General features: G+C 39.5%; 1 protein-coding gene across 7 annotated transcripts in view; it reads left to right on the forward strand.

Annotated features, from left to right (window-relative positions):
* MAP2K5 (mitogen-activated protein kinase kinase 5) overlaps positions 1 to 14,275 on the forward strand; it is a 260,308-nt gene that overhangs the window by 178,479 nt on the left and 67,554 nt on the right. For 6 of the 7 annotated variants that reach the window (XR_010137177.1, XM_063716193.1, XM_054531617.2 and 3 more), the window contains one exon: positions 2,353 to 2,382. The exons of the other annotated variant lie outside the window; for it this stretch is intronic. Coding sequence is in view for 5 of the 6 variants with exons in the window: in XM_063716193.1 (XP_063572263.1) it covers positions 2,353 to 2,382 (30 nt within the window). In the remaining variant the exon portion in view is untranslated. The remainder of the gene's footprint in view (positions 1 to 2,352; positions 2,383 to 14,275) is intronic. 7 annotated transcript variants of the gene reach the window in all.

Below are 14,275 nucleotides of genomic sequence, written 5' to 3' on the forward strand. Positions count from 1 at the left end.
TCTTCCGTGGTCCCTAATGACATGCTGAGCATATACCCAAGTGAATGGCACAATGCCTGTGGAAGGTCTTGAGCTAGAATGTTCTAAGTGCTTTGTAGTAGTTATTAAGCTATTAGCTTTGTTAGGTGTGAGACTCTCCTCTTGCTGGTTTTCTAACTCCAAATGGAAGTATATGCAAAAGTCATAATCCACAGATCACTGTGATACCTGTTAAGTCACTGCAGACTGTTGCAAATGCCTAGTTCACCCACCACAGTAGACCATAGTAATTCCTCCTGAATCAGTGTGCACACTCTGATTGGCCAGAAACAAACTATTTTCAAAATGTAGGGCAAACCTACGAACCTGTATTGCAAGGAGGTGGGGTGGGGACAGAGGATGGGAGAACTGAGTCTCTCCCCTTTCCCTCCCTGTACATAGACAACAAACATAATCACACAAAACTTCGAAAGGGAGTTTGGCAAACATCTACAGTCTCTTTCTTTCACCCCATCTTGTGATGTTTTTGTTATGTACAGTGGAAGAGATTAATGATATCCATCAAATGAAATGATGATAGTATACCTATATCTTGAAAATCCATACACATATCAGTGTATATTTTGTGTACAAGATATGAGTACAAGGTAATGAAACTAGGTATTCTAAGACATGCATATATACACATACACACAAGCATATGTGCAAATGAGTGTGGGCCTTTTCAAAGTAGTCACCTTACAAGGTCATAATGTTTATTCCTGTTACATGGCTATTGTTCATATTGGTTTTAGAACTTTGATAACTTCAGCATATTCATGTCTAAGCAACAAAATATTTAGTTTTTGTACATGGCTTTGGGTTTTGGTAATATCCATAGGCTATTCAAACCTTAGTCTACAAATAATTTACATGATGAACAAGCTGAGGGGTATAATTTTAAATCCAAGATAAGGTACATACTAATAAAATGAAATAGGTATTCTGTTAATTGAAATAATTCTAAAACAATTACAAAAGGAGAATTCAGAAATGTTTGAGCAGTGTCAGTGTCTTTAAAATAAGTGCAGAACTTCTCAAGATCTAGAAAGGCAGTTTCATATGCAGGAAGGAACACTGGATTAAGTTGCAAATCTTAGGGTCAGTTCCTAGGCTTCCACTTATTAACTGTTTGGGAGCTACTTCAGTGGGACTCTGGGTTTTAATCTTTGAAGTGGGTTGATGCTGTCTTAGATCCATTAGCGTTAAAGTCCCTGATGTTGCGATTCTGCTTTGAAAGTAGTTACAAATACATGTAAATGATGTCAGGACTGAGGATGGGCCACATTATAAAATTGCAAAGTTTTGCCACTATTTTCTTTAAATAGGTTTTGGTATGTTTGTTAAATTTTATCTTTTTGGCCAGGTGCAGTGGCTTAGCCCTGTAATCCCAGCACTTTGAGGCCAGGAGCGCAAGACCAGCCTGGCCAACACGGTGAAACCCCATCTCTACTAAAAATACAAAAATTAGCTGGGCGTGATGGTGTGCGCCTGTAATCCCAGCTACCTTGGGAGGCTGAGACAGGAGAATCACTTGAACCCAGGAGGCGGAGGTTGCAGTGAGCCGAGATCACGTTACTGCACTCCAGTCTGGGTGACAGAGCAAGACTCTGGCTCAAAAAAACAGTTTATATCTTTTTGCTTTATATCAAGCCTATTCCTGGTTGGATCATTTTGTTTTTACAGGTGAGGATTTAAGGATCAAAATTAAGTGACTGGCTCAGAAACAGAGCAGTTTACAAATCAAGCTAGATTGGAAGCTTTCAGACTTAGACCTACAGTTCTGACTTCACAACCTTGAAATGGCCATTTTTCCCACTAGTGGGTAGAAAATGGATGAAAAAACTTTAACAAATGGATGAAAATAATGGCGCAGTTTTCAATTTCATAATAACGTCCATTCCCCACTTCCTACGACCCTTCATTTATACTTGTAACTGAAAATTTTGTGGGTTAGTAACAATTAGATGTTCCCAATTTACAAGACTAAAAGCAAAGAGTTTTTACATCTCTGTCTAGAAGAAACGGTCGCACACATGTAAATGTGAATAATGCCCATACAGCTGAGAATATTACTAAGGGAAACCACATAAGGATAATGTTTTGTTATTAAAATTAAAATATTTTATCAGGGATGCAACATCGTCCATTGAAAATGTCCATTCTAAATACAGCTCTTAATGTAATTACAGCAATAATTTAGTTTGTACATTCGAGGTTGTGAACTTTTTTATATTTGCTGGATGCAGTTCTGAAATTTAGTGCTTGTCTGTCTTAAGGAGATCTGCCCTGCATGCAAATCTATAACTAGACAAATATTATTTCCTTTCCCAGCTTGCTCTTGGGAGGTTTCCATATCCTCAGGTAAGATTGTTCATTACTGCTGTTTGCCACTGTGACATTCATTCCTATGTATGAAGGTGCAGGGAGCAATTGTGAACATTTGAGCCACATACAAATAAATCTGTCCTGTTAAATTGAAAAGTGATATCTTAAAGGAGTCATTTAGAAATCTCTATTGATTTTTGATTTTTTTAAACTCCTGATTTTTTTTCTTCTTGTTAAAGGTTGAGAGTGATCATTGTGCTTTTCCTTTGTGTGACATTCGGGATTGCTTTTTTTCCTGGTCCAATACCATGTACTCATTTTGAGGATGAAGGAGAGAGCCAGCCTTTTCTTGATACACTTTTTAAGCTCTTAAATTCGCCTAAAATTTTTTGAGTTAAAAGATTAAGACAAAGGGTGAAAGCATCTAATCTAGGTCATTATTTTTGCTAGGCAAATAGATAGGCCCCCAATTTTATGAGTGTAATTTTGAACATATTATTTAAAAATATTTTGCTCCCTCCTGTCTACATTTATAAGAAAACAAAACAGTCCATTATAGTAGCATTGCTGACTCTAATCTTTATTAAAATTTCTTTAAGATTTTTATTATAGAAAGGTACTAGCACTAAAATATAAAGCTATTTTGTGGTTTGAAAATGATTCCCCAGTGTGTGGGGGAAATAAGTGAAATGTCTAAAGGGATGAAAAATGAATGGTTTGACTGTTTTCCTCTGGTTGATGTTCACTGTTTTTCTGGCATCTTGGTCTGTACAGGCCAAAGTGCCTAGAGGCATGTCTGATTTAAAGGTGGTGTTGGTCTCTGCTCTTTAAGCATCTATTAACTTGCTATTATTATGCAAATAAGTGTTGTATTACACATACTAATTTATGCATGGTTAGATTATGCAGATGCATCACAAACATGGTTATTGAATAATAGGATGGGGCTCATTCTCTCTACCATCTTTATAAGCAGTTTTAAGAAAACTCTCCTGGTACCAATGTGGACATTTAAAGACCCTGTACTCAATGAAATGTCTCTTTCGTATTCTTTTGCTTTCATAGTTAAAGCCATCAGATAAGTGGAAGAGAAATCGTCCAAGTTGTTAGGTTCAAGAGTGTTAGTCTCACTTTTCAAATTCGTAGACTTTTTTGTTTAAATGTAATCTTTTCCTTATAGAGAAAATCTAAAATGCAGTTGCTTGGCATGAATGCTGGCATTTAGTGAGATTTTAGTGTATATAGCCTTACTGCTTAGCTCTAGGTAGCCCATCAAATTAAAATTACATTTTCAGGATTTATAGCTCATTAGAATATTTATCTTGGTAAGCTTCTTATTCTGTCAGTAATTTCTAAACAATTCAGTTTGGCCAATTTGTGAAATCCCCTAAAATTTTGAAAATGAACTCACAAGCCCTATACAATATATTTCTCAAACAAATCTTAGTAGAAAACTTATAAGCCATCCAGTAAAAATTCCAAAGGTTGAGAATATAGCAATATTCTTGAGATTCCTAATGTCTGGAGTAGTTAATCAGTGAGATTTGATGGGTGATGAGTCTAAGAAATGGATTTTGCCATGGCCGGGTGCAGTGGCTCACGCCTGTAATCCCAGCACTTTGGGAGGCTGAGGCGGGCAGATCACGAGGTCAGGAGATCGAGACCATCCTGGCTAACATGGTGAAACCCCGTCTCTACTAAAAATACAAAAAAAAAAAAAAAATTAGCCGGGCATGGTGGCGGGCACCTGTAGTCCCTACTGAGGCAGGAGAATGGCTTGAACCCGGGAGGCGGAGCTTGCAGTGAGCCGAGATCACGCCAGTGCACTCCAGCCTGGGCAACAGAGCAAGACTCCATCTCAAAAAAAAAAAAAAAAAAAAGAAATGGATTACTGTCACATTTGACAAGTGAAGCACATGAAGGCTGTGGTCAAATTTGAGAAGAGGCTATTTACCTTTGCAGTATGGTTTTCCTGAATGTCTAAATATATCTTTACTTGATCAGTCAAGTGGAAGTTGGAAAATTCTAATACTATGCTGAACTCCCTAGTTAGCAACAACCTTTATGTCAGAGTTGGGGCAGGAAACAACTGTATTCCTTGAATCATGATAGAATGTTGTCACCAAATTGTTAGTTCTATCTGAAATAATAGAAGCAGCTTTGATGCCATTAGGCCTATTTCCTAAGTTTTTCAACAGAAGTTTGGATGCGTCGTTGCTAGAGCCACTAATGACTTTTGGTGGAGTTGGCATTTATTTTACAGGCTTTGTACTATAAGCTGAAGATTGGGAAAGGATACTTTATAAATGCCTTTCCTACCCCTCTCTTATGCCCTCAAGAAAAGCACATGAAGAAAAATGTATATTTTTATAGTGTCACTGAGGCTGAGTTATGGAATAACACCTTCTCTTTGGCCCACATGATGTCGTTTGAACTCCTACCACTCTGTGAAATAGCCTCCCCTCATAAATTGGACAACACAATGGCTGATTTGCTCACTGTTAAAACTGTGACTGGTTTGGTTTCTTTGAATCCCAGGTGGAGTAGGCAGGAGTGAAGCATAGACTCTTAGAGTTGGAAGGGATCTTAGACATCATCAAATCAAACTTCTCTACAATGTCTCTGAAAAGCAAACATCCACACTGCTTGAACACTTCCAGTGACAAGAAACTCACTATCTTACAAAGCATCCACAGGGTCAAAGCAATGTTCTATTTATCAAGCTGAGAACTATCTCATCCTAAGTGTCACTCCCTAGTCTGATCCTAGAACACATGAAAGCCTTTCATATATCCTTAAGATCACATTGGTTTGATTGTTCCTAGGACTAGGGACAGTGCCAGGGAATTGCTGCTGTGAACCCGAAGTCTAATCAGGGCACCAGACCTGAGTTGTCTTCACTAGTGGCAAATCGAGAGGAGTGGCCTATTGGAAGGAGCCCTGGACCATGAGCCAGAATATTAGAATTAGAATTAGGTGCTACCATAGCCTCACCGCAGGTCTTAATTGTTGCTTTGTAACTCTGAGGTGTCAGTTTCCTCATCTCTAAAATGAGGATTCTAATGCCTACCTCTCCTATCTGATTAAAGGAGGTATGCTGATCAAATGAGACTATAGATATGAAACCACTCTGAAAAGTACAAAGGGCCACCTGTCTGGATCAGGTGTTGGGCTGCAGCACAAAACAGAATTTCCCAACTATCAATCATAGGTTGTAAAAGGATGTTCTTAGCAACATGCCAGCCACAATTGGAGCAGAGTATAAAATGAGCAGAGGGTAAAGTGGGGAGGAGGGGCCGGCTTCAAGACTTGTCTTTCCCCCAGCTCAGCATCAATGCTGCTGACAGCATCATTAGCAGCCCCTCTTCCTGCTGGTGACACAGTGTGTTCCCAGTGAGGACGCAGAGAGGGAGGAGTGTTGGGAAGATACTAGAGACGGTCAGTGCCCTGGGAGCAACATAAAGGTTAAAGGGCTGGGTTTTTGTTGAGATAGCCATGCTGTATGAGTTTCATTGTTTTGTGGGTTGGGTCTTTGTTATTTGAAAGCACTATTTTAGTTTCCTTTAGGCCTTCAGTAACTTCCTTGGCATGCAGTTTAGGGTTCTAAAGAAAAAAAACATGAGGAGCACAGTCTTATTACTACTGCCTGTAACAGGAAAAACAATGGTGTCTTGGCTTCACCTGGCACCTTTCCCACATAGGGTTCCAGTCTCAGGCTGTTACCTAACTCAGGCTGTGCATTCTACCTGCAGGGACTTATTTCCAGCCTCTAGGTGAGCCAACTCAGGCTCAGAGAGGCAAAGTACCTTGCCTTAGGCAGAAATGGGTACAGTTAGGTCTACGACTTGCAGACAAATAAGCCAACTCACTGGCTCTTTAACTTCTTAATTCATTTGGCTATTCATACCCCTGTTCTCCTTTCCACTCTGCCCCACAACCCTTCTTCTAGTTTGCCCTCTCTGCCCTAGGGAGGCCTCTTGTATAGATGAGAAATGCTGAGCATTGGAGGGTTGTGCCATTGTGGATGGTGACAAGACCATTCCCCAGATCCCGCTTGCTTTTCTTACCATGTATTTAGCAGAGTAATGGGAGATCCAGAGGGACCCAGAGCCCTCACTGACCCCAGTGCCATTAAATTCTGGGTGCTTGTGAAGCATATTCTGCAATAGGATAATGAAAAATTGCATTTTTAAATATCTTGCAAACAGTTTCTCAATTTCTGGAACAATTTAGCTTTAATAGTAATCTGGAAAGATGTGAAGGTCTAGACAAGGACTGGAGCTGCCTATAGTTAATCATGTAGATCCAAATTCAGTTGACTTAAAAAACATAATGGTGGGCAATGGTTTGTTTAATGACACCATAATTTAGGAGAAATGGAAAGGATTGCCTGCTAAAAATTGTCATCCTTCATTCAAACTTTACAACAGTGCCCTGCATTAGGATGATAGCAAATCCATTAAGGAGACTTCTCAGGGGATGCATCAGCTCTGGCATTGGGAAATTTGGCAAGCAAGATGCCACAGGAAAGTGAAGATAATACAGACACAAATGTATTTAAAGTACTTTTGCATGTATAAAAATACTGTTCTTCTTTTGGCTGCAATTCCTGATCTTGGTTAATAAATTACATCAAAATGACCTGAAGTTAGAAAAAGGGAAAAAATCTGAGCAAATAGTGCCCCTGGTATTGTAAAGCTTTGAATGTTTTCACACCCCATTAATTTATTACTTCTCTTTCTTCATCTTTAAATTTCATTTTTTTTTCAAAAATTCCGACTCCCCGCTGCTGCAGTGATTTTCATCTTGTTGTTAATTTTCCCTGCTCCATATGGAGCTCCAGACATTTCACCTGGAGGCTGTACTAGATTTTGCTGTAGTGATGGTACTTCCGGAGGCCAAAACTGTCATTTAGGGTTCCTGGTGCATCTGTCTGCGCCAGGCTTTTCACTGGCATGGGAGAGTGTGAATAACAAATTGGATGCACCTGAGATTCGGATGATTAGTGTGTTTTGTGAATCTCCACGACTTGTAAGCAGATAGCTCTGCGGGGAGGGGGGCTTAACAGCGACTGTGGGTGAATCTGTACTCACACCTTACATTTGGAGCTTTGCAAGGGAAGTGCAAACATCCTAGGCAGTCTGAGTGCAGAGAGAGTAACAAATATTTCATCCTGCCTTGTCATTGATTAGAAAAGAGCCTTTAATTTCATTTCACCCCATGTTGTGATTAATTTGCATTCTTTGTCAGAAGTTAATGGAGTTTTTTATGGTTCACTCTGAAATCCTTGAAGACATCAGACTTGATCTGATGTTTATACAACCGCCAGCGGAATTTTTTCGTTTGATTGATGGCAAGCTTGATGTTATTCCAAACGGCTTTTTAAGCTGTTTTTAAGAATTATTTGAATAAAATGCAAGCAAGATATTCTTGTAACGATCAAGTTTATCTGTTAAAAATCTGTTTCAAATAAGATGATAAGTAGTAAAAAAGGATCAAAAAGATAAGAGAAATAGTGAATAGTGATGTCATTTGTTAAAAACACATAAGAATGGCATTCAAATAAATTATTGCAGTATATGGAGAAGATCACTTTTATTGGGGGAAAAAAAATACCATCATCTGGCCAAATAGAATAATTTGGACTAGGGTAAAAGGAAGGTCTGAATCTTTGGGATCAGAAACTTTTACTACCAATTGGCTAATTCTCATTTATTCTGCCAGCTTTTGCCACCAGTGTACAAAATAGAGATCTACTTTTCTTAACTCAGGGAGACAGGGCTGTCAGGCCTGTTAGCTGAACAAAATGATGACATATTGCTTGTCTCAAAGAGGCATTCTTAAATCCCAATACAAGTTAAACATAGGTAGATAATAAGTGAAAGATATGCATTCTTAATGATATAATGACTGGCACCTTCCACAGATAGTTCAGAAATGAAAATATCCTGTTGTTAAAACCAAGATACTTCTGTCATTCTTGGGTAAGAGAAATGTGTATTCAACCCCTATACGCTACATATCAAAGTATGAGAGGAGCTGTAGGTGGCATTTGCTTCAGAACCTCCTGCTATTAACCAAGGAAATACGTTTTGCAAATGCTTTTTGATTACCAATAACATTTTGTTTGATTTGGGAGCTTTGCCTTGCTTCAGCAGATTCTTGCTTTGCTGTGACTGCTGCTAGTGAGACTTACTCATAGGTCAAAAAGCTACTTATCTGAGCACTTTCATTTAAAACCGGTTAATTTATTTGCTGCATCTGAAAGTTTGCTAAATAATTGGGTAGTTTTAATTGAAGTTACTGCTTTCTGATCCTTGTATTAACATGATCTAAGGTCCTTTTTATTATATGCAATCCGTATTATTGACCAGATTTGCCCTGTTTTCATTTAAATGTAAGCAGCTTGTCAAGGAGAAAATATTTTGTTTAGCTTGGCTTGGAAGCGTGCTATTTTAATGTGTTTTGTTTTTTTCAATTGACAGACTGTCTTTTAAACATTCATTTATTTTGTAGTAATAAATTATATGCTCTGGATAGAGTATGTGTTTCAGAATAGAGTAGAAAGCATATGTTCTTAAAACTATTTAAAAACATTGAACACTTTTCAAATGCTAATGTTGAAGTACTAGAGTTTTTACACTTAATTTTATTTGTGTTTTAAAAGCCTTTGACTAGTATATTGTTACTAATTCTAATGTTGATTGTTTACTGATGTCTTATATTCGATGTTAAATTTAGACCACAGATATCATTATCTTATTTATGTTTACTGATCACGCCTGGAATTGCAAAATACCTAAAAAGTTTGCACTCTTTGAAAAGAGGTATTAGAATCTATCCTTTGTTGCATAAACTTTTTGAAGTTTGGGACATCAAGGATTTAAGTAAATTTTTAAATATGCAGTTTTTCGTGTGTGAGGTCTTTAATCAAGGAAAAAATGTCAATGAGTAATCACCCCAAACTTCAAGTACTCACCTTTAATTTGCAAGAGTTTAAAGGGGCAATATGCATGCAATTTTTTTTCTAAACAAATGTCTAGCCTATATGTTTTAATTCATTTTACTTTTGTCCTCGCTATTTAGGATATAGACATTTAAAATATCCTGATATTTTAAGCATAAAATCAGATTTATATTCTATAAAATGCAGAGACGAAATTTAAGTGACATGAAGATGTTCACTTATACACATTTGCTTCTTCCTAGGAATTTTTAAATTGCCAGTGTCAAATTCTTCTGCATATCTATTGTGTACTTATCAAGAAGTCTCACTATTTTATCTGCTTAGCCTATGCCAGAAACAGGAGGTGGGTTCCTAGTATGTCTTTAAAATAGAGCAGAAATGGAAGAGATATCATCCCCAATGTGTGAGTAGCTTAGAAATGTGAAATTCTTCATTAAAGATAAATTATTTGTTAATACTTCAATTGAGATATCTGTATTTGGCCAGTTAGGTTCGTGATTCCTGTGTTGTTTGAAAGCACTAACCTCATGTTGGTTTGATTCTGTAGTACCTTCTAAACTATTGTATTACATACATCTCAATTCAACATTATTTGTCACTGAGCACCTACTCTGTGCCTGACTAAGCACTAGGAGCACAAAAATGAAACAGATGTGGTCTCTGCTCTCAAGAGTCCAGTCCAGTTGGAAGAAAAATATAAAACCAATGGCAGTTGATATAAAAGGAATCCTCCAGGAGATGGGACGCTCTGACCTCAAGAGGAAAAGGGAGTGGTCAGCTCACTTCAGGAAACCAAGAAGGTTTCACAGAGTAGATAGCTGATGCTTGAGCCGAGGCTCTGAGGCAAGAAGGATGGGACCATGATTCCTCTGTAATTTTTAAATAATCGGTTTAGCCCAGAAATAGAATAGAAGGTTAAAGTAATGAACTTGGACACCATGTCATAATAATAAACTTGGTGTCCAGTCTGGCTTTCATGTGGCAGCTTTGCTATTATCTCTCCCTCCTAGGCTCTGTGGTCCAGGAGGCCTTCCACTTCTCTCCCTTTGCAAGAAGCATGGGAAAGGATGTGCTAGGTACTCAAGTCCAAATGAGGTTCATCTGGTAAAAGATAAAAGTCTAAAACAGCATATTATATTTGGTGTCGTTCCAGTACTTTAACAGTACTACTGTTGTTACTTTCATTTCCCTAACAGTTTAGCAATTCTCCTAGGTAACTTTTAAAGTCACCATGGGAAGGAAGTAAGAAAAGGGAGGGGAGCATGGTAGAGGAGGGAGGTAATGTGTCAGGATGGAGATGGCAAGTGTAGCAGGGACCAGATAAAGAAATTGGGTTTGAGAATTTTGTGAATCCCCTTGACATGACTGGGGCTAATCTGAGGTTGGAAGTCATTGCATTTTAAGGTCTCTGCCCATGAGGACAGTTGGCACATGCCTCTGAGGGGTTCCCTGCCACCCTTTATGAATTTGGCTTGGTATATCACAGGGCATTTTCTAGACTGCTGGGGAGGAATTGTCATGATCAAATGGACTAATGCCTAAGAGAGCACTTTGAAAAATATAAGGTGGTAAACAAGAGCTAGGTAATATTAGTATTATTTATATTTCCAGAAAGTTCTTTAGGGATTTACCTATGTAACTCTGAAAATATATGACCATGTCTCACACCAGGTAGGACTAAAATGAATTATTTTTCTGATCCCACAAGAGCCTTCCTTTACAGTCTTTCTTTTTTGAGTTATAATTTATCATTCACAATCACCATATAATATATGGAATTATATACAGAATCTTGTCATTTTTAGTTCAGTTACTGGGGACCATGATTCCCTTACAAATTTTAAATAATCAATTTAGCCCCCAGAAACAGAATTGAAAGTTAATGAACTTGGTGTTCAGTCTGGCTTTCATGTGGCAGGTTTGCTATTATCTCTCCCTCTTAAGCTCTGCAGTCCACTAGGCCTTCCATTTCTCTCCCTTTGCTTTTATTGATGCAGTCTGCTACTTTATGGAATCATAGGATTTCAGCATGTGAAGAGATCTTACAATCATCTAGTCCAATTCTTAGATTACAGATGAGGAAATAGGAATCCACAGCCATTAAATGACTCACTCATGATTACCAGGTATTCAGCAACAGGGCCAGACTGTCTCCTACTCACAGTGCAGTGGTCTTTTTACTCTAGAGGGATGGTGCGGGAGAAAGTGAGATAAGGCATCCAGAGATTGTGAGTCTAAATGGCCATCCCTATTTTACACACATATCCACTGAAGTACTGCCTCCAACTGGTGTGTCTGCAGAGATGAAAATTACTGTCCCAGGATGCTCTGTGCCTGCCAGGTAATTGCTGACTGGCTATGGATCCCTGGGGGGATAATGGTCCTCAACAGCAGTAGTAGCAGCAGCAACAGACAAAGACATCAACTTTTATTATACTCCAGTGTTTTACTCATCACCATTCAGTATGGAAAACTTGGGTAGACTTGGGGATAGGGGCTCATTGGCTTCCAAGTTAAAAAGGGGACAGACCTGGCCGAGCTTTGTTTGAGCATAGATTACTTTTTAGATGTTTAACAGTTATGGATTAATGCCTGGGAGGTTTGGGAATTCTTCCTCAACTAAAATGTTAATGATGCTAAGAACCCAACCCTCTTCAGTGCCAATAAAACAGACGAGCTAAGTTCATTGAAAAATCAATGAGTTGCCTAAAAGGAGCAAAGAGCTGATTCGATTTAGGGCTGGAGATTGCCAGGACACACCAGGTGGAAAGAGGGTCCCAGAGACCACTAAGGAGCCAGGAAAGGAGGCAGTTGTCTGTTTATGCACAGAGCCAAGGTGTCATCTCCAAGGAATTTTGGGAAACCAAGGCAGCCATTTGGAACCAAGTGTGGACTGTTAGGCTGCACACATCAATGTCTGCAGATGGTGACCACCACGAGGAGAAGGAAAGAACAGCTTGGGGAATAGAATAGTCTTTTTTTTTTTTTTTTTTTTTTTTGAGACAGAGTCTCACTTGTCACCCAGGCTGGAGTGGAGTGGCATGATCTTGGCTCACTGCAACCTCTGCCTCCCAGGTTCAAGTGATTCTCCTGCCTCAGCCTCCCGAGTAGCTGGGATTATAGGAGTGCACCGTCATACCCAGCTAATTTTTGTATTTTTAATAGAGATGAGATTTCGCCATGTTGGCCAGGCTAGTCTCGAACTCCTGACCTCAGGTGACCTGCCTGCCTCAGCCTCCCAAAGTACTGGGATTACAGGCGTGAGCCACTGCACTTGGCCTAGAATAGTCTTATGAGAGAAGAAGCTATTGGCCTACAGGTTCAGAGAAGGAGAGACCAAAGGGGTAATGAAGCTTGTCTTGTTTTGTTTTCTGTTCAGAAACAAGTTGCAGAGAGCACTCTTCTGGGCATAAGGCATGAGGAGACCTGGACTCTAGGCCTAGTTGGTAAAATCCTTTAAACAAAAGAAAGTTCCTGGCCAAAGGCTTCCTTCCAGGCCCTGCTCTTTGGATAGCCCTATGCCTTCTTGGTAGCCAGGCAGCTGGAAACACTCAGTGTTTCAGGGTAGAGGGCATAGGAGGCAGCAAATGACACGCCGGACAAGTGACAAATTAAGTCACTGACAGTATATGATTTCTACCCAAACATACACACAGAGCTAACCTGAGTTCTGGTCTTGGCTTTTCTTATTAGTTGCTTGACCTTCTTTCTTTTTGGACTTCACCCTCCTCACCTGGAAAATGATGGAAATGCCCTAGGTTAGTGATTTACAGAATTGTGGGTAGACAGTGCATAGAGGAGATGGGGATCCACCCACACAGATATGTACACACAACCACAAGAGCAGCTCTGCTTCTATCTGGTAATTTTTAAATGCATCTAAGTAATATCTTATTTGAACTAAGAGTTATTTGGTAAACAGAGTCTGAAAAATGCTGGACAGGATACTTCTACGGTCTGCTTTCACCTTGGATGAGCAGCTTCCTCCTCCTGTCCACACCTTCAGCCCTCTTGCTCATCGCCATCTCCCCCCGATTACTTCCTTGGAGTTTACTGAAACCTGATTGTACCTATATCAAAATATGGGAGGTGTGAAGTAAAACTCTGAATCAAATATCAAACATTGGAGCCAGGTGTGCTGGCTCAAACCTGTAATCCTAGCACTTCGGGAGCCCAAGGCAGGAGAATCACGTGAGCCCAGGAGTTTGAGACCAGCCTGGGCAACACAGGGAGACCCCGTCTCTACAAAAAATTTAAAAACCAGCTAGGTGTGGTGGCATATGCCTATAGTCCCAGCTATTCAGGAGGCTGAGGAGAGAGGATCACTTGTGCCCAGGAGGTCCAGACTATAATGAGCCATGATCGTGCCACTGCATTCCAGCCTGGGCAACAGAGTGAGACCCTGTCTCAAAAAAAAAAAAAAAAAAAGATAAAGTAAGTCAAACTTTATCCAGTTCATTCTTGATCCATGACTTATTTTGTTTAAATCTATTTTAAATTTCATTTACAGTCAAGCCAGTAAGACACGTTAATTCACAAGATTGTGTGTGACTATATATATATATATATATATTTTTTTTTTTTTTTTTTTTTTTTTTGAGATGGAGTCTCACTCTGTCACCCAGGCTGGAGTGCAGTGGCACAATCTCGGTTCACTGCAACCTCCTCCTCCCGGGTTCAAGCAATTCTCCTGCCTCAGCCGCCCTAGTAGCTGGGATTGCAGGCACATGCCACCACACCTGGCTAATTTTTGTATTTTTAGTAGAGATGGGGTTTCGCCATATTGGGCAGGCTGATCTCGAACTCCTGACCTCAGGTGATCCACCCACCTCGGCCACCCAAAGTGCTAGGATTACAGGCGTGAGCCACTGCACCTGGCCAATTTTAAGATTCTTTCCCTCCTTATCCCATATGAACCATGTATTGGCTGCAATTATAACTGATCTCAAAATCTCAGTAGGC

Source organism: Pongo abelii, chromosome 16 (assembly GCF_028885655.2).
Source record: "Pongo abelii isolate AG06213 chromosome 16, NHGRI_mPonAbe1-v2.0_pri, whole genome shotgun sequence".
Taxonomy (NCBI): domain Eukaryota; kingdom Metazoa; phylum Chordata; class Mammalia; order Primates; family Hominidae; genus Pongo; species Pongo abelii.